This window comes from Juglans microcarpa x Juglans regia, chromosome 3S (genome assembly GCF_004785595.1).
Source record: "Juglans microcarpa x Juglans regia isolate MS1-56 chromosome 3S, Jm3101_v1.0, whole genome shotgun sequence".
NCBI classification, from domain to species: domain Eukaryota; kingdom Viridiplantae; phylum Streptophyta; class Magnoliopsida; order Fagales; family Juglandaceae; genus Juglans; species Juglans microcarpa x Juglans regia.
The window spans coordinates 21,074,116-21,094,582 of record NC_054599.1 but is presented as its reverse complement, the minus strand read 5'-3'; the positions used below and the strand labels follow the sequence as shown (position 1 = coordinate 21,094,582).

Sequence of the window (20,467 nt, the reverse complement as noted above, 5' to 3'; positions counted from 1 at the left end):
ATAGGAGTTTGAAAAAGTTATAATGATTATGTGAAATAAGATAATTTGTAATGATCGTCGGAGAATAATCCAATGTGTAGAAATAATCTACCTCCACGCGTTTCAAACGGTTAGAAATTGATAACTCGTTGAATAATTAATGTGTTTTTTTTTTCCTTTCTATTCTTTATGAGTCACAATAAGCTGCATAACATTAAAAAAAAAAAAAATGGTTTGATACGTGGGCCTGTTCGCTAAGAAGCATAGAATAAAATATGCAAGCATTCATGTCGCTATTTAGTGAAAAATAGGGTGATAAATCATAAGGAATAATTGGCTAATCTAGTTGATTTTTGCCATCAGTTTCGGTTCAACTCTCTGTGAAGTTATTGCATTGATACAAGATACAATAAATCGAATTTTTACAGAAACATGACTGATCAAGGCGGTTTCATTGGCTTTAGTACTAAAGAGTAGGAAGTGCAAATCTTCTGATCAACACGCTTCCAACAAACTCAATGCCCTCCTGTAGACAACTCCACTAGCTCAATTCCACTCCAAATCAGACAGAGAGGCTTGAAAGTGATGATGGCCAGATCTTGGATCTCCTGTCTTCAATATTTCTTTTCCTGGATAAAGTACCTTGAATAATTCACTCCTGGATTTATATGCCGATAATGGAAGCATTGGTCGTGTCAGGACCTCCACAGTAGTTGAGCTCTGCAAAAGTGCCCCCTCCTTCTCCTTTTGATAGTCTTCCGGGATTCACACAAATGCACTTCACTTGCTCGTCTCCTTCCCCAAGAGACAGCACCTGTGCCAAATGTCAGATTCAATCATACTTCCAGTTTTGGCATACCTTTTCCATTAGACTCGATATGTTATGTTGTGAGCAGTTAAGACATAGTCATTCATCAGTGTGATACAAGCATTTTGACAAGTCTAGTCAGAGGTACTTGGCATGTTCGTTTACCTTTACAAAATACTTCATGTCTGAAGGTAGGATGAGAATATCTGGAATGGACGAGATGTGAAGAGCTTCTGGAGCAAGTGAGAAGTCCAATGGAATGCCTTCTGCTGGTGGGTATAGAGGATAAAAGCTGTTTCAAAATGCAAGAAGTAAATAACAAGTGGTTATATACCTATGCTCATTAGGACCTATAGCATTAACTGAGCAAGCTATTGTAAAGTCAAATTACTAAAACGTGCCTCTGCTGTCTAAGAATATGGTTTGCAAGTCTACTCATACGATCATTGGGCATTCCATCTGATGGATTTTGTGACATCTCCTCTCCGCTAAGGTGTTTCAGAATATCCACGGTGCAGCAACCTATCTTGACCTGAAACATCAAGTTGTGATTTGCTTGCTTCACATGCTCTAAAATTGCAATAATAACTTTTCCATATGTGCTTTCTTAATGGTAAAAGGATCCGACTTCCATAAGGCCTATAAATTACATCTACATCCCATAAGAAACAAAACAGTCAGAAGGACAGGTTGAAAGTTTACAACAGCCAGAATGATAAATCTTAATTGCAAGACAGACACTTCTTTTAAATTTGCTTGGCTAATGTGTATTAACTCTTAACAGAATTCGTCAACTGTGAGGTTCTTCACGAACACTGCAAGATCAGCCAATAGAGTAGCTCATTGAGTTTTGGCTGCACTCGGGAAAGTTTTTCTCCTGACAAATTGGCTCTCTACACATAGTCAATGATTAAACCACCGCCTACTAAACAATTTCCTACTTTTAGAGCATCCTGATAGATCTCTTGATTTCAGTTTAGTTTTTTGGAGTTTTTAAGTTATTCCTTTTTACTTTGGTCTCATTACTGTTTCTCTTACCCAAAGACAAATGAGTTAAGATAAGTGATACTTTTTTTAAGGCTTAAGTGATATAATATTTGAAAATGCGGAAAGAGGCAACCATGACTTTAGGACAAAATGTCACTAGTGTTTTACCTGATTTGCCTCAAAAGACCCCGGATTTGGGATACTGATAACCTGAGTATAAAAGGAAACATTCGGTAAACATGGTTGAAAGTAATGGAAAATATTTAGAAGGATCATAAGTTGAAAGATAAACTCCTGAAGATAGTATACCTGATGCTTGAGATCAGGTGGATGGATCTCAAAAGGAGGCTGCACAAAACCAAACCAAACCAATACAATACTCAGTAATTATACACTATCTCAGTGGAATATCAACATGCAAGCCAAAACCAAACAAATAAGTTAAAGTGGAGTATTAGCATCATTAGGATCTCAGTAATCTTATACTATCTCATATTTATTTCAGTTCTTTCAACGACATTACCTGGGGGAAAACAAAGTCATGGCTTGCGTCACGTGTCGATGGCATAAGAATCACATGTACATCAGAACCCATGTATTCTGCATAATCTTGCAACTGAAAAAGAGAAGAAAGGATAAAGGTTAAAGAATCAGAAATTACTTTTCTCTAAAACAATTATATTATAAACCAGCCGCCTTTAGAGACCTAGCCCCAGGGAGGGGGAGGGGGAAGAAAGATACCCGTCTGAGGATTTCCAGATGGAATATTTCGTCAAAGCTCCTGTCAGTAGTCCCTTTCTTAATCTCAATATGTTCAGAATCAAGAAATGGCCCCAGCTGCCAAATTTGTCAATAATGTCAACCCCCTGAAACTTGCCTACTAATTCCAAACACTTTAAAAAGTTCCAAGAACAATTAAATAACAGAAACTTACTGACTCGCTACAAAAGTTGTTCAAAGAATAAATGAATTAAAGAACAATAGAACCTTACCAATATAAGCACCTGAGGTGGCTTTCTGGTTGCATATGTTAACAGTTCCGTCAGAGGCTCAAACAATAAGTTGTCCGTGGTGGTAAAAGGGCCCGATGCAATAATCTATTTAAATACCACAGATATGTTTAAATTATCGAGGGATTAAGAGAAGACATGAAATTTTAAAAGGCATCGCCATTCCATATATTGATATCAGGTGAGCAATGAGTTACATAATAAGATATTTACAAGAGTGTAAGTCTAACATGATAGACCCAAAATGAAGTCAATATTAGAGTTTTATATCATTAAAACTAGACAATAAAAGTGCCTTGTTTCAACATTCAACCACTTTGGCTGGGATTCCAATTCTCCTGTCTTTTCAGAAAGCAAAAATGATGCTCTTCAGTTGAAAATGGATCTGTCTCTCATTAACCTTCCTATTAAATAATCTACATTCGTTATTTTGGGCCTACCAACTACCTTCAAGTGTTCACATTCATATTTGTTGTTCCCCAAAAAATTCCTGATAAGAATATTTAAGAATGAAAAAAGGTATATTATATGGAAAATCAACTATATTACATACAGAAACAATATCGATAAACAGAGACAGCATTTACATAGAAGCCAAAGAATAAGACACAATGTCCCTTTAAGATACTTATTTTTAGTTCATCCATGGATCATAAAATACAAGCTTACATACCACTGATAGCTCTGCCTGTATACAGGAGAGATCAGTAAATTGAAACTCCTGATCTAAAGCTTGTTTCTTTGTAGGACGGGAATTCACATCAGCAGTAGCAGATAAAGGAATAGAATCCACCAGTTTCGATGCAATTAGGCAGTGTCCACTAGGATTATGCCCTTCAATACCAACAACCTGTAAGAATGCCTTCCTGGTTAATTTTATATTGGCATGGTCTAGAGCTACACTTGGTTTGTTCCATTTTAACAGAGAAAAAAAATATTTGTTCTATTTCATACCTGGCCAGGGAAAACTGAAAACTGGCTCAATTTTTGCAGTTCCAGACGAACACGTTGCCCTCCGGAATGCTCAACACTACAGGAACAAAAGAAAAACCTATATCTGACGGAAAAAACTAAAGACACGGCATGGTAGTGCTCCCTTAGCAATGTAAAGTCACATAAAGTTAGTTCAGCCTTGCATTTGACAGGCTACTTTGAAGTGGTTTTCTTATGGTGGATACAAAAAAGATAATCCTGGACATGTGATGTTTTCACTGATCAGTGTATCTAAGCTCTCTTCGCCTCAGGAACAAGCATTGTGGGCCCACCTTGGTTAGGTTGCCTTTTTAGTATAAAAGCTTCTTCTTGTATACGTCTGTGTACAAGGGCTATATTGTCGTTTCATTAATAAACCTCTCGTTTACTGGTATAAAAAAAAGTCCTAGAACTTCTTATGCCAGACCATTATCTCTAGCCATTCAAAGATAGATCCTTCGAAACAAGAAGTCTGACGATTGATCATATTCAAATTATGGAGAGATTTAAGGATTTGGATGACAAGTCAAAAAATGTGGCTGATAATTTCAACGTGTCATTGATGCAGTAGGAAGGAGGCCCTGCTATCAGCTGCTCAGGGACTCATATATAGGAATAGTAAACAGAAAAGAGCAGCAATACTCACCTGCTTTGCAGCAAGGTGGACTTCTCATTTAAATGGCCTTCTCCATCACAACAGATCATACCAACAGTAAATATGCTTTTCTGAAACAAAATATTCCTTCAGACAGTTAGATTTAGAGATTTTTTCCATACAGACTCCTAAATCTAATAAAATGTGAAGTAAACAAGTAATATGTGGAGACAGAAGCCAGCAGTTAAGTTGCTGTAAGAAAATAGCAATAGAAGAACACCTCTTCATCAGTTCTCAAAATTCGTGTCTCCCTCTGTGTGTCTGTGTGTGTGTGTGTGTGAGAGAGAGAGAGAGAGAGAGAGAGAGAGAGCAGTTAAATTACCTGGGAAGCCACTGTAGGGTCCACTGGCTCCTCGTAGAGCCCTGAGGCAACAAGAGCAGTTGTACACCTCTTAATTTGGTTTTCCAGTGCATTAAACTAAATCACCAAAATGTATATTAGGGAATACCTATATGGAGGTGAAGAATAAGAACAACCCCACTGTACATAACTACCACATACCCTATCTTCAATCCGGTCATACATGAATCGACAACCTGGTTCAGGCCTTGATTCATGAACTATTAAAGAGCACCTCTTTTGAGGCTGAACCTTTTTAATAATATCATCCTCATCATTCTCCTGATCACGTGCCATTTCTCTGACATCTGTACATGGCATGTTATTCATGCTAAATTTTGTCATGAACTTATTTGTTCGTTGCCCAAAGGGTGTCAAATGTTTTGATGATTTTCCTGAAGAAAATATATTCCCATTTGTTTGAGGTGTTGCATCCAATGGCTCTGGATAAAGTCCCTGAGATCTGTCTGTTGGAGAGCCCAGAATATCTTCTTTTAAATCTCCAACTTCATCATTCAAAATCCTGCACAACAGACCTCCCCGATAATTCACATTGTAAGAATGAAAAGGATATTGCCAATCAAATCTACATATTTAGTATGTTAATCATCAATAATACAGTTGAGACTGGTCATGCCATTATAATTACAGAAGAGATTTTTTTTATAGTTCATAATTACAGAAGAGAATTAAGTATATCTCATCAAGTCCCATCCTTTTCCTTTCATAATTCCCACTATAATACAAAGTACCAAAATATAAAATCACATAAAACAACTACCGACTACAATGTTTCATGTACAACATGAAACATCCTAGCGATCAAGTAACAGTAACAACTAGAAACACAGATAGAGACATGACATGAGAGTAAGAGATACTTTTTAGGTGGGCCATCGGTCCTCCCTTAATAATCCAAGATATTGATAGCCATTGTGACCGACAAAAATGAGTTTCTTAGTTCCATTTTGCTATACATCAAGTGATTATTAACTTATGACTAAAACCCACCTTAATTATGCAGCCCAATGTTTGAGACCCAACATGCAAAGAAGGATCAAACAGATAAGAAATCATAAATATAGATGCGTAACCAAAAGAAGAGAACAAAAAAAAATGTTAGATTCATACATGTCCACATCTTTACTAGAGTAAAAATGCAAAGCAGTTTCCTCCTTAATAACCGCCTCTTTCTGCGCATTTTGCAAGTGCTGTAAAAACCCATCCATCTCTGCATCTTGCACAATTGCCTCGTTCAGTTGCCTGGAAAATTTCACATCCCAATTATACTATAGAGCAGCTAAAAATGTCTATTGTTCTTACATTAGAAATTCCATAATTTCCTGGCATAATTAAAATGGATCTTCTTTCATTTCTTTTATAATTCCCAATTTCCTCAGTTTTTCAACCATTGGGGTGTATTCAAACTGAGAAAGCCAATCTAATAAGCAGTTTTTAACAAAAGAAAAACAATGACAATAATAAAGTTACCTATTGAGATAGTAAACCTCCCAGCTTGAAACAAGTTCTGAGGGCTTGAGATTGTAGTTTATGCAGAATGTAAGACCTGATCGAGAAGTTGCTTTAAGATCCAGCAAATGGAAGGGGATTTCGTTGGGGGAGGGGGGCAGAAAGAAGGGGCAATAAAAACTTACATTTCTTGGCAATCTCCTCTTCTTCGTCGAGAGAGAAGCCACCCTTCTTGAATTCCTCCACGATTTCCTCTTCCATGGCCTTTTCCTTTCTCTCCCTCGCTAGGGTTTTCTCAAGCTGCCCGCTTTTTGAGAGTAGCAGGAAAATGGCGGGAATATTGATCTCGAGTTGCCATCGCCATTAATCATTAATATATGGCGGGCATTTTTGTTTAATATTCCCACTATAACCCTATTCTAAGTCGTATGTACACTGAAAATGCCTGGGAAGTCTTAGAAATGACTCTGCGAGATAAGGTGGAACCGGTCTGGTCCGGTCAAGTTTTAGACAAAATTTAGAATCGAATTGGTATGTATTGATTTTACATTTTTCAAAATCGATTACGTCCCGATTATCCTCCTAAATCGGTATTTCCGGTTTTATCCGTTTCTAGTCCAATCCAGTCCAACTTTTCGATTTTTTTAAAATATAAAAAATATATAATAAAATATTATTTCTTATGATAAAATGTTATTAATAATTTAATATATATTATGTTTAAAGCATATGATCAATTAAATTTTCATCTTTAAGATTAAACTTTTATTTTATAAATTATAATAACATTATCTTATATATAATTATATTAATAACATATGATTAAATAAATTACAAATGTTCATATTTAATATTAACATTTTATGTTATAATATATAAATTATAATATGAAACTATTTTGATATATAATTATATATATTATATATAAAAATTTAATATATAATTATATATTATATATAAAAATTTAATATATAATTATATATTATATATAAAAATTATATATATAAATATTTTGTATAATATATATTTTTTTTCCAACCTGTCCAGTCTGGTCCCGTAAACTACAGAACTGAAACCGGACCGGATTCGGCCAGTTTTCATAATATAAGCACCAGTTCCAGACCAGACAGGTTCAAAACCAGACCAACCGATTTAAATTTATACTCCAACTGCGAGATTTAGTAAAATTAAATTTATAAGTTGATATTATTTTATATGTTACATTTATTTTATGATAAAATAAATTTATAATTTAAACATCTAACATCAAACCAAGTCAATTTATAAATTTATTTTTATAAAATTTTTTTTATAACAAAATCTTTTTATTGTTAAAATATTTTTTCTCTAAAATGATATACATCTAATTTATTATATAATCATATTTTAAATAAAGATATTTTTATAAAATAATTTATAAAAATAACATCATTTTATAGAAATAAATATATTTTAAAATATAGTTATAAAAAAATTATGCGTGTATCATTATTCTATGTTTGTCTCGCCTTTTCTTAGGTTCTGTTTGGATTCAGAAAGTGTTTCATTTCATATCATATCATTATTAAAATTTTTTTAAATTCTCATACAAAATATAATAAACAATTCAACTTTTTCAAATTTCAAAACAATAATAATATTAAAAAATAATATTCTAACAATATTTTTTTTAACTTTTATCTTTTTTTTTTTAAAATCATCTCATCTCATTTTTAAATATAAACCAATCAGGTTGCTTCAGAGAAATTCAAATTAATTTATAAATTTGTGAAAGTAATAATTCCTTTGAAGTCGCTTCCCACCTCATTTTCGTATTTCATCTACAGAATTTCTTACCTAGCTAAGTCCAACATTTCATTAGGAAGAATCATACATAACAGTAATGTCGATACAATATTAAGGTGTGTAAGTTCTACATATTCATTTTAAAAAAAGTGAAATAAATTAGAAAAACAATAACTTTTTTATGCGGATCTCACAATTACAAACTTTTTTAAAAAATAATATACGAAATTACATTGCAAATATCATTTCTTCAAAATATTCAAATGTCTACTAGTGCTGATGTCATAAACCACTCAACCCACGATAGCATCCTCGTATGGATGTTGAGCTGAGTTGAATTCTTTATGAATAGTAGTGAGTTGAGATGGTGGAGTAAGTTTTGTGAAATCCACCTAAGATGAGTAAAAGATATGTTTAGATGTTAAGATGATTTTAAATGTATTTATGGAAAGTTGAAAAAAGTTGTAGATCTCGCATGTAAAGAGGTGTTGAGTTGAAAAAGATTATGAGTCCTACGTGTGAGTTGAGATGAATTTAGTGATTTGAAAGTTTAGTATTTAGATGTTAGATTTAGTTTAAAATTAGACTGAATTGAGTTGAGCTCAATTTAGTCTAAGTTCCAAACGGCCTTAATGTTATTCAAAAGTTAGATGATTTTGACTGAAAAGGCACGTTAATGGTCTGGTATCTGTTATCTGTTACCAGAAAACAGAAAACATTTTTAAGCAGAAAACATTTTTACACTTTTTTCCTCTCGTTTTAGGTTCTCTTCCATTGTTATCTGTTAGTGCTCATTAGATTCTTTATCAGAACCACAAATTTGTTGATATTGTGGATCGATTTCGTTTTAAGGAAAGCTATATTATTACGCATTTTTAAAGAAAAAATCTAATTTATTTCGATACAACGTAGTTGTCATTGATGAGAATGCTGCCTATATTGTCAATAAAATCACACTAGTTTTCTTTTCTACAACCATTCATTGATAAAATCACAGTTGTCAATTACAACTATTTTTTTTTTTTTTTTATAATTTTTATACAACCATATGTTAAATGAGGAATATTTTTATAAAATAACTTATTAAAATAATATCACTTTACATAAATACTCTCAATTTAACACATAATTATATAAAAATTATAAAAACGCGTTGTAAGTGTATCATTACTCACATACTATATCAAAACTCATTAATTTGTAAGTTTCTTTTTTGTAATTCAACATTACCGAGTCTCCATGTCTTAGCAAGAGCTCCCAACTATTTCAGTACGAGAAATACTTGAGTCACAAAAAAAAATTATATAAAAGTAAACTACAAATTTATGTTTGTAAAGTTATTTTTATTGTAAAATAAATCTAACGAATCTCATGAAATCACGTCAGCTTGTGAATTTACTTTTGTATAATTTTTTGTCTGTTGTAGTACTTAATACAGTCAAATCAAGCTACTAGAGAGCTTGAACGCATGTGATTCTTATCTGGCTGCACACAGCGAACTGAATCTTCCACAGCAAGGCCTTGAGCACCAAAACAGAAGTGCTGGTTCATCAACCTCTTATCGAAGGAACTCAGTCTGTAGTTTTTTTTGGAGGATGGGCTTGGATGATCACCCACAAGAGAAAATGTCCTTGTATGATTGTTTGGAAAGGATGATGATTGTGAGTACTTCTGCCGAAGTGGGATTAGACTATCTTCCATGTTTCTAGATCTACTGAACGATGATTCCAGAGAATTATCATCATCTCTAAACTCTCTGCTGCCAGCAGCACTCTTCTCTTTTCTGCTGGGCCACTGGAGCAGGAGCTTCAGGCGCCCTGCACCATAATTTACAGAACCTGCCTTCTTATTGCTCGACTGATCAATGCATAATAATATCTCTGAATCAGGGACTCTGAAACAAGTTCCAGGAGTTCTGTTCCCAACACCCTGCATTTTTAGTTGGGAAACAAGGGCGCTTCTTTCCCTATGATCCTCACAGTTGGAGATCCCCCCAGCAGAAATCAACTGCTTTATTACAATATCAGAAGATGCCGATCTTGGCCTTTGCTTGAGAGTATCCAGAGGGGTCATCCCATGGGCATCCTGGATGTTCAACCCGATAGATGGGACAGTCATGAGTAGGTCAACCAGATTAGATTGAACATTTTCAGTTACTGCCATGTGAAGCACAGTTCTTCCGCCATTGTTCCTGACATTGATGATGTCTTCCATGTTCACGATCTTACCACATAACAACTGCTTCATGAGGCCAATATGCCGGTCCAGTCTTTGGAAACTCGGGGTCCGGAAACCATCCACTGCCATGTGTAGAAAAGTATCTCCATAGTTGTTTGTTAAGGAGGCTAGTGATGGAGATGCTAGAATCAGGGCCTCTACCACGGGTAAGTAACCCCTGTAAGCAGCCACATGTAGTGCTGTATTCCCTTGATTATCTGTAGAGGTGATAATATCATAGGATGCTACTAGATCCTTTACTACCTGCATTAGAACCTTAATCTTCAGTATAGCAAAAGGAGTATGGGGTCGAAACTTGAGGTTTGATTAGGACACAAACATCAAACTTTTCAAACAGTTTTTTTGAGCACAAGAAGTCCATAAATATTAGTAAATACACCACTTATTGCATAACCCATTATCGTTTTAAAAAAAGTTAAAACACTGATAGTTTATGTCAATAAGAAGGCTTGCAAATAGAGTAGATGCTGTATTACAAGTACTAAAGCATTGGGATGCATGAATTAATGGCAAAAGCATCTGACAAGTATATAAAGATAGGAAGCCCTACCTCAACCTGCCCTCTGCCAGAGGCTGTATTCAAGATTGTAGATCCCTGAGCATCCCTATACATTAAAACATCAGAACAATCATCAAGAAGCAGCCTTAACATCTCCAAATTCCCTCCTCTAGCTGCAGCATGAACAGCCCGGTTCATCATCTCCCCCCAACATTCTGCGCCAATATTACCCAACTGCACCTCAAATTCACCTCCACTGTTAAGGAAACACCTTGGTGAAAATGCAAAATCAAGCAACAGTCTGAAAACCTCAGAATTCTTGCTCTTTGCTGCAGCATAGAATATCTCGGTAACCCCATATTCTCCTTCTCCAAAGACAAGAAGAGGGTTTCTCTCTAGCAATTCCGTGAGAAAATCCACATCCCCAGCAGAGGCAGCAGAGTACAGAAGCCAACCGCCATAGCCAGCTCTAATGAGAGAGTTATGACCCCTCTTTGTTTCACTATCGAGGAGGAGTTTTCTAGCAACATGAGAGCGACATTTGGCAACATCTTCGAACTGAGCTTCATCGTCCCAGACTGTCTCAAGGCGGCGGATTCGACGAAGGGAGGTGAGCTTAATGAGGAGATTGGAGTCAAGGTGGAGAAGCTCCCTGACCAGTTCATAGAGGCCATTGGCAGCTGCCCAATCAATGGGAGAAGCATACCACCACTTGTCTCCGGTGCTCTCCCACCTAAGAGGGAAGTACGAAGGCGGCATTGCAAACTGGAATTGACCAAAGGATGATTATAGAGGCAAAGAAATTGATTCTTTGAGATGGGGAATTCCGGAAAAGAATCAAACTATAACAAACAGAACCTGTAAAGTGAATAGAGAACACTTGAACAACTGAACAAGAAGTCTTTTAAAAAAGAAAGAAAGAAAGCAAAAGAGCGCAAGATTAGAGAGAAAGAGATAAAAGAGTTTGAAGAAGATGGTTATCTGAAATAGAGAGGATAACTAACCCGTTTGATATTGATTGAGAAAACGAAAAGAAAACCCACTAGATATTTGCAACAAGAACAATGGATACGAGAATGGGAGTTATAAAGAGGAAGCAAAGATGGCCATTACCAACCAAATGAAGCCAAGAAAACAAAGAGAAAAACAACGGGCTTTAGGAATGTGTGAACGGTACACATGGAGGCCAAAGTATCTGTCACAAGATAACAAAACGAGAACGACCACCCTGATCGCAGATTTTTGGAGGGTGTTTTTGTATGGAAGTGAAAAGGTTGGATTGAAAGCATAGAAGGATAATGTAATGAAGGTGACGGACTGAACAAGAAACTTCAGTTCGTGGGAAATGTAGTGGATTTTGTTCTTTTGTGGGTAGTTTTATCAGCTTCGAGGGAAATTTCGTTGAGTGGAGCCGGGCCGCCGGCGACTGATTGCTTCCACATTCAATTCATCCCTATTTTTTCCTCTTCTTTTTAAGCTATATTCCCAACACTTTCAACTCAAAAACATTAGCTTCTCAATAACCTGTTATTTAACACCCTTCAATTCTAACAACATTGTTGAGGGAAAAATTAGTTGATTGGCATATTCTTGTGAAAACCTGTGTAAAATTGAGTTGTAACAAGTGTTAAAGCAGTATGATATGAAAAATATTGAAGTGTGCTCAACATGGCTCAACTGGCGCTCGACTGGCGCTCGAGCGGGACCTTCCAGAGAGGTTCGCTCGATGTGCACTCGACGCAGCGCTCGAGCGGAACCATACAGAGAGGTTCGCTAGATGTGCGCTCGACTTAGCGCTCGAGCAGAACCCATCCAGAGAGGTTCGCTTGATGTGCGCTCGACCCAGCGCTCGAGCAGAATTCATCCAGAGAAGTTCGCTCGATGTACGCTCGACGTGGTGCTCAAGCAGAACTCATCCAGAGAGGTTCGCTCGATGTGCGCTCTACGTCTCGCTCGAGCGGTTTCAGAAGACAACGTGCGCTCAACCTTCACTCGACACCTTGCTCGAGCCAATGTTCAAGACAACCTAAAATTCATGATTTTGAGCGCCGTGTCTTGCTGGGACTATAAATAGAACAGCTTATTTCTGTTCTTTGGTATGGAGAAACAGAGCAAAAACCCTAGTTGCTTCAAGAGCCATAGAGAGAAACTTTTCCACATTGTTGAATCTCTCTTGGACAAACACATCTCCACTACACCACGCTCAAGATCAAATCTTATTTAAAGTCTATTAAAGTGAACGTTTTGTTTGGCCGGAAGGTTTCCGGAGCTGCTGTTGATGCAAAGATCGAGAGGTTCTCGTGGGATGCTATAGAAAGGTCGGAGTTCCGACACTACATGCGTGTAGAGATCGAGTGGGTCACTCGTGATATTGCAAGCCAAGTTTAAGAACTACAAAGGTTTTGTGAGTGTCTCTAAATTGGTTGTAATAAACTTTTTCTATAGTGGATTTTAGGTGGTGGCTTACACCCGGAGTGGTTTTAGATTTTGAAGACGTTCTTCAAATGAGTTTCTACTTCGTGACCAAATCTCTGTGTTGATTATTTATATGATTTGTGTCATCTTTTAATTGCTTCTTGTCATTAAATTTTATTATATCAGAAAATTTAAACTGCACCTATTCACCCCCTCTAGGTGTTGTATGGGATAGAACCACTGCTTTTTCAGTTGGTATCAAAGAGGGTTCACTCCGCTGGGATTAAATTCCTGAGTGTGATCCTGCTGTAGTGGTTCAGATGGATAAATCTCAATCTTTCACATGACCACCATATTTTGATGGAAACAACTACGCTTATTGGAAAGTTCGAATGAGAGCATTCCTAAAATCTGTGGATGAACGAGTGTGGGTTTCCATAACAAATTGATGGAGAGAACCAGTTACTATTATTGAAGGAGTTCAAATCCCCAAAAGTGTGGATAACTACTATAGGGATGAATTAAATGAGTGTGATTGGAATAACAAAGGCCTGAATGCGATTTTCATGGCTGTGTCCCAGGAGAAGTTCAAGCGAATCTCCATGTGTGAGAATTGTAAAGAAGCTTGAGACATTCTTGAGGTCACCCATGAAGGTACCAAGGCTGTAAAGAATTCTAAGTTTCAAATGCTGACCACTAGTTTTGAAGAACTTAGAATGAAGGATGATGAAACATTTGATGCTTTCTATGCCAAACTCAATCATGTTGTCAATTCTAGTTTTAATTTAGGGGACAGAATCCCTGAGAATAGAATTGTGAGAAAATTTCTCAGATCTCTTCCTGAGAGATTCAGTCCCAAAGTCACTGACATTGAAGAGAGCAAAGACTTGGACAATATGAAGATTGAAGAGTTGGTGGGCTCTTTACAAACCTATGAACATACTCGTCCTGTGGATAAGAAAAATAGGTCCATAGCTCTCAACACTATCGATGAATCATCTGATGAGTCATCCGATGAGTTGGCTATGAGTGACAAAGAAGTAGCATTTTATGTTAAAAAATTCAAGAAGATGTTTGTGTCCAGAAATAGAAAGAATTGGGGCCATAAGAAGAAAAATTTTGAGAGAGTCAATAAAACTTTCAGTTCAGGAAATAAGGAAATGAGCTCTAAGAAATACACTAGAGCTACCAAAGACAAGGTTCAACCTGATATACAGTGTCATAAATGTTATGGTTTTGGGCACATTCGCCCTGAGTGTGCAAATTACAAAAAGGTTAAAGGGAAGGCAAAGGGTGCTTCCTTGAGTGATAATGGTGCTGAGACAAGTGACTCTTCAGAGAGTCCCTCTCCAAAGAAAAATTTCAACTACATGGCATTCACTTCTTCTGTTGGTGGCCAAAGTCACAGAAGTGAATCAACGTCTGAAAATGAGAGTACATCCAGAAGTGAATCCGGGGATGAAGATGAGTTTGAGGAAATCTATGAGAAGTTGTACAAAGAATGTGTGAAATTGAGGAAACTCAATAAAGCACATATTGAGAATATAGATATTTACAAAAGAGAAAATGAGGATTTCCAAGGTAAATTGAATGAAGCCATTTGTCTAACCGATCAGTTGCAAAAGAGGAATGTGTCACTTGAGGATAAAATGAAAATGCAGGAAAGTGAGTTGATTTTGTTAAATGATAAATTGAAAAACTTTTCTTCTGGGAAACAAAAGCTTGACAAAATCCTAAACTCGGGAAAGTCCTTTGGTGATAAGAGAGGTATAGGATATAATGTGACTTCAACTTCAAAAATCTCCTACAAAAATGAAGGAAAAATAATGTTTGTTCCCGCATCGAATGAGAATGACAAAGCATAACTTTTTAAAAGGGGTAAGAAAACCCTACATGTGCAAAAGTTTGTCCCACCTCCCAAGAGACAAGGAGCTCACAACATGAGCCCTATATGTCATCACTGTGAGAATGTTGGTCATGTTAGACTAGATTGCTTCAAGTTAAAAAATCAATCTGTTCATGCTCATGCATTCTCTAAAAGTAGGACTGGTTATCCATCTAAAAGGAGTGAGAAGTTCTTGAATGCTCCTAGGTACGTCTCACCCTCCATGGGACATAAAGCTCACAAGGCAAATCAGGTTTGTCACAATTGTGGTATGATTGGTCACATACGACCAAACTGTTTTGAGCTTAGGGGCCATCCTAAGAGAATGGAAAAGTCATACTCAAGAAAAGGGCATCAAAACTTGTGGAGCCAAGTCATGGTCTTGACCAAACAAAATGAGATTATCAATGTGAAGTTAGACCAATTGACTACTAGCCAGAAAGCTGATAAGGTGAATCATCCAAAAGTAAGACAAGTGTGGATGAGAAAGGGGGAGGAGCAGACCAGACATGGTATAGACTGATGGTCATGCATTCATGCATTTATGCATTTTACACTTGTTTAGGTCCTGTATAGTTTTTCTTCATTTTTGTCTTTGGATATTGGTGTGTGTATTCCTCAAACATCATGCATTATGTTTTGCACATGAATGTGGCTAAGAGTGTTAGTGATGTCAATTCTGAAAATTCTAGGTACTTATATCTTTTGAAAATTGTATCATGCACCATTATAAGTTACAAATGTTTGAAACATGTATCTTTTGTAATTTGTGACTAGCATCACACACTTCACTCCCTACTTAGTCAATCGACGTTTCATCACTGTGAGTTTTGGGGAGGCAATCAAAAGTGTTAGGAAGCTCTACCTACACACAGAATTGACCATGGGCTAGACAACCTCATTATTGTTCCATTGTGCAAAGAAAAAAAAAGAGATGATGTTGTATATCATTGAAAAGAAAAAGGGATGTTGCAAATTATTATTCCCTTGTGCAAAGAAAAAGGAAAAGAGATGATATTGTATATCATTGAAAAGAAAAAGGGATGGTGTTGCAAATAAAAAAAAAAAAGGAAAAAACAAGTATCTTGATATTGATACAGGTAATCAAACAGAAGAACCCAGGTTTTAGCAGCATTAGGTTTGACTTTTTGCATCTTGGAAGAGCATCCCAAACACTTATGGTTTCTTGTATAGCCCAACCCCGCTCATACTTTTCGGTTGAAATTTCTTGATTAAGCAAGGACCTTGTTAACACGCATGTCTTTATTACTTGTGGTACTTTGTTTTTATTACCTGCGTGTTTTATGAGGATATGATGCTCTTTTACATTTGATGTGATTTTCAAGCTTCAAAATTGACTTCATTAATACTTGAATCACACTGAAATTTTTAAGCAAAAAATGAAAATTTTGATCATTCGCTCGAGCGAACTTAAACTCCGCTCGAGCGAAAGTGTTTTAAAAACACCCTGCGTCCTTTCTTTTTCCCCAGACTCGTTTCTCTCCTGCGTCGTTTTCCCTTCCCCTGCATGCAATACTTCCCTCTTTTCTCTCCGTGTGCATTTTTCTTGATTTCTCTCAAGAAATCTCTTCTTAATCACGGTAAGCCTCTCTCTTTTGTGTTTATTTTTCTATTTTCGGCATTAGGGTTTGTTTATTTTCCTAGTTTCGGGGTGCTGCATTTGGGGTTTTTGTGTTGGTGTTTGAAATGGAGATTTGATGTTAGGCATTTTGTTGGTTTGTGAATTGGGTGTAGAGAATGATTCTCTCACTCTTGTATTGAGGAGGTTCATGGAACTCCCAAAGAGTTTTTCATTTGGTTTTTGCTTGGATGCACACCAAGTGTTCGGTGAAATGCCTCAATGAGGTTTGGTTTCTCATTTTCATTATGCATCAACATAACATTGTTCCCATACTCATTACATGTCTATCCTAGTGTTGGGAGGGTGTTTGACATGAAATTGATTTATGTTTAAAGATGGTTTGTGTTTAGGAGGGCCATGGGACTTCTGTTGGTTTTTTGTTTTTAACCCAAAATTGGATTTTTTTTGGGTAGTGAAATGGGCTTTTATAATCTAATTTTGGCAAAGTATACATTGGTTTGAATCATGCATTGGGCAATTTAGACATGCATTGGTCATTTCACATTACATTTAGCCTTGTCTAACGTCATTGATTATGTCCACAGCCAAAGTCATGTCTCGACGTGTTCGTCCACGCCAAAATCCTCCTGCCCCCGCTCAAGCACATTTCCACGATGCTTGTGCAAGAGAACTTTACGCTCAGAACTTTTCTAACTGTTCTCCTATTGTCGAGCGAGAAGTCACCCTCGGTGAGCTTACTGAGACTATTATCCCACATATTTTTGAGTCTCGCCAGTGGCTGGCCTTGACCACTGGTCATCCCCCTCCTTCTGTGGAGTTGGTTAAGGAGTTTTACTCCAACATTCATGCCATCTCTGATGATGACTCTTTTGATGTTAGTCTCCGAAACATTGTCTTCCGGGTGACTTTGGGCATGTTAGCGGACTTGCTAAATGCCCCGCATGTGGCAAATCCTATGTATCCCTATACACAGACTTCTCCTCCTAGTCCGTCAGTCATTGTTGAGTGTCTAATAGGTCCATTTTCTAGTTTGGATGGTAAATCACCCATTCAAACGGTACGTTTTCCACCTGATTTTCTCATTCTCAGTCCTTACAAATCTCTATCCTACTGGTCATCAGAGTGATGTGGGTCCTGACCGCGCCACTCTTTTGTATGCACTGATCAACGATGTCTCCATGGACCTAGGGAGTCATCTCTGCCGGGTTATGCTTGAGGCTTTTAATTCCCCTAAAACACGGACTGGTTTGCCTTTCGTTTGCCTCATCACTAGGTTAGCCCTCTCTCAGTCAGTTGCACTTCTTCCACAGGAGCCTAGAGTCCCTCTTAAAGCTCCTATTGGTCGTAGGACTATGCAACTGAGTCGTGCTCACATTACCCCTCAACCTCTGGATAAGTATCCTCCACCACCCTCTTCTCAGCCATCGAGCTCTCGGCCTTCGAGCTCACAGCCACATAGCTCGGTACCATCCACATCGGCACCTGGCTTGACCGAGCCCAACCTTCAGTAGGTCGTTGAGTACCTTGCCCGTCTTGAAGCCGGGTTTGATGCCCGGTTTGATAGCCTTGATGCTAAAATTAACAGCCTGCAGCAACTTGTGACTCAACGCTTCAACGATATAGAGGAGCGCCTTGATGATGATGGTGGCAGTCAGACTGATGGTGATAGTTGAGACCCTTGGCTTGTCGTGACAAAAAGGGGAAGTAGTACATATTCAGGAGGAGTGGTATAAATGTAGGGGGAGCAGCTTTTGTGTTTGTTAGTAACACATTTTTTTTTGGGAGCAGCTTTTGTTGTTAATTACTTGCTGCTATTGTTTGTCTATTGAACTCAATGTCTGATTAATTTGTTAATGAAAAGTTTTTTATGAAAACTGTGCAACTGACATTGTTTATGCTTATGAGATTATTTCTTGCATATTTTTGGTGGTTCGTTTAACCGTTTGCTAAGTGTTTGCAGAAATTTCTCAACATGTTCAAGATTTTGTCTAAATCATGGGAATCCTGTTTGGGGTGTATCAGGATTAGGTCCTATGTATAGGTTAGAGGTTTTGTCACAGAAATGCCAAAGGGGGAGATTGTTGAGGGAAAAATTAGTTGATTGGCATATTCTTGTGAAAACCTGTGTAAAATTGAGTTGTAACAAGTGTTGAAGCAGTGTGATATGAAAAATATTGAAGTGTGCTCAACATGGCTCGACTGGCGCTCGACTGGCGCTCGAGCGGGACCTTCCAGAGAGGTTCGCTCAATGTGCGCTCGACGCAGCGCTTGAGCAGAACCATATAGAGAGGTTAGCTCAATGTGCGCTCGATGTGGCGCTTGAGCAGAACTCTTTCAGAAAGGTTCGCTTGATGTGCGCTTGACTTAGCACTCGAGCGGAACCCATCCAGAGAGGTTTGCTCGATGTGCGTTCGACCCAGCGCTCGAGCAGAACTCATCCAGAGAGGTTCGCTCGATGTACGCTCGACGTGGCGCTCGAGTAGAACTCATACAGATAGGTTCGCTCGATGTGCGCTCGACGTGGCGCTCGAGCAGAACTCATCCAGAGAAGTTCGCTCGACGTCTCGCTCGAGCGATTTCAGAAGACAACGTGCGCTCGACCTTCGCTCGACACCTCACTCGAGCCAATGTTCAAGACAACCTAAAATTCATGATTTTGAGCGCCGTGTCTTGCTGAGACTATAAATAGAATAGCTTATTTCTGTTCTTTGGTGTGGAGAAACAGAGCAAAAACCCTAATTGCTTCAAGAGCTATAAAGAGAAACTTTTCCACATTGTTGAATCTCTCTTGGACAAACACATCACCACACCACACTCAAGATCAAATCTTATTCAAAGTCCATTGAAGTGGAGGTTTTGTTTGGCCAGAAGGTTTCCGGAGCTGCTGTTGATGCAGAGATCGAGAGGTTCTCGTGGGATGCTATAGAAAGGTCGGAGTTCTGACACTACATGCGTATAGAGATCGAGTGGGTCACTCGTGATGTTGCAAGCCAAGTTTAGAAATTACAAAGGTTTTGTGAGTGTCTCTAAATTGGTTGTAATAAATTTTTTCTATAGTGGATTTTAGGTGGTGGCTTACACCCGGAGTGGTTTTAGATTTTGAAGACGTTCTTCAAATGAGTTTTCACTTCGTGACCAAATCTCTGTGTTGATTATTTGTATGATTTGTGTCATCTTTTAATTGGTTCTTGTCATTAAATTTTATTAGATCAGAAAATTTGAACTGCACCTATTCACACCCCCATTTAGGTGTTGTATGGGATAGAACTACTGCTTTTTCAAACACAATAAGATAGCAATATTTCTTGAAGGAATTCAAGACCAAATTGTTCTTTTAGCTTACATAGATTTGCTAACTGCCGGGACATTTTTTTAATAAAAAAATATTAAATTAAAATAGGGATGGATGTGAAAATCTATTTATAAATTTTAATTTTTACGCATCTAACAAATCTTCGATATAAAACTTTCACATCAGCTATACTAAAAAATTATTGATGTTTCAATTTTTTTAAAAGTTATAATACACAATACACGGAGAGAGAAAACCCTAACGTACCCAATCTCTGTCGTCACCCTCCACCCAAAACCTAGGGCACACCTTCACTGCCACCGCCACCCAATCTCTGGGGCTAAATCGACGAGATTCTCAGTGACAAGGAAATCTCTCGGAGGCGACATCGACTGTCGAACCTGTGCCTCTGCCACCGCCACAGACACAACCGACAAGCTCCAACGACTCCTCTGAGGACACTCCGGTGTCGGTCCTCCCTTCAGCGATCAAGATTTTCCATTCCTTTGGTTCGTCAGTATAGATCTGG

At 37.6% G+C, this 20,467-nt stretch overlaps 2 protein-coding genes and 1 long non-coding RNA gene across 3 annotated transcripts; 1 reads left to right on the top strand and 2 right to left on the bottom strand.

Moving 5' to 3' along the window:
- Nucleotides 1-275: 275 nt before the first annotated feature.
- Nucleotides 276-6,667, bottom strand: LOC121257320 (DNA polymerase alpha subunit B). Its single transcript, XM_041158281.1, has 16 exons — nt 6,407-6,667; nt 6,243-6,318; nt 5,883-6,014; nt 4,914-5,274; nt 4,734-4,829; nt 4,403-4,482; nt 3,739-3,814; nt 3,458-3,634; nt 2,767-2,871; nt 2,516-2,611; nt 2,298-2,390; nt 2,084-2,122; nt 1,943-1,984; nt 1,189-1,319; nt 953-1,079; nt 276-793 (listed from the first exon to the last, which is right to left on the bottom strand). The coding sequence occupies exons 1-16, from the start codon at nt 6,480-6,482 to the stop codon at nt 644-646; spliced, it is 1,857 nt and encodes a 618-aa protein (XP_041014215.1). The 5' UTR covers nt 6,483-6,667; the 3' UTR covers nt 276-643.
- Nucleotides 6,668-9,387: 2,720 nt separating this feature from the next.
- LOC121257321 (ankyrin repeat and death domain-containing protein 1B-like) lies at nt 9,388-12,059 on the bottom strand. Its single transcript, XM_041158282.1, has 3 exons — nt 11,748-12,059; nt 10,795-11,601; nt 9,388-10,487 (listed from the first exon to the last, which is right to left on the bottom strand). Exons 2-3 carry the CDS (start codon nt 11,500-11,502, stop codon nt 9,450-9,452), a joined length of 1,746 nt encoding a protein of 581 aa, XP_041014216.1. The 5' UTR covers nt 11,503-11,601; nt 11,748-12,059; the 3' UTR covers nt 9,388-9,449.
- A 457-nt stretch (nt 12,060-12,516) lies between these two features.
- LOC121257319 lies at nt 12,517-19,372 on the top strand. Its single transcript, XR_005939197.1, has 3 exons — nt 12,517-12,563; nt 18,989-19,040; nt 19,145-19,372. It is a non-coding gene; the product is annotated as an uncharacterized LOC121257319 (long non-coding RNA).
- Nucleotides 19,373-20,467: the final 1,095 nt, after the last annotated feature.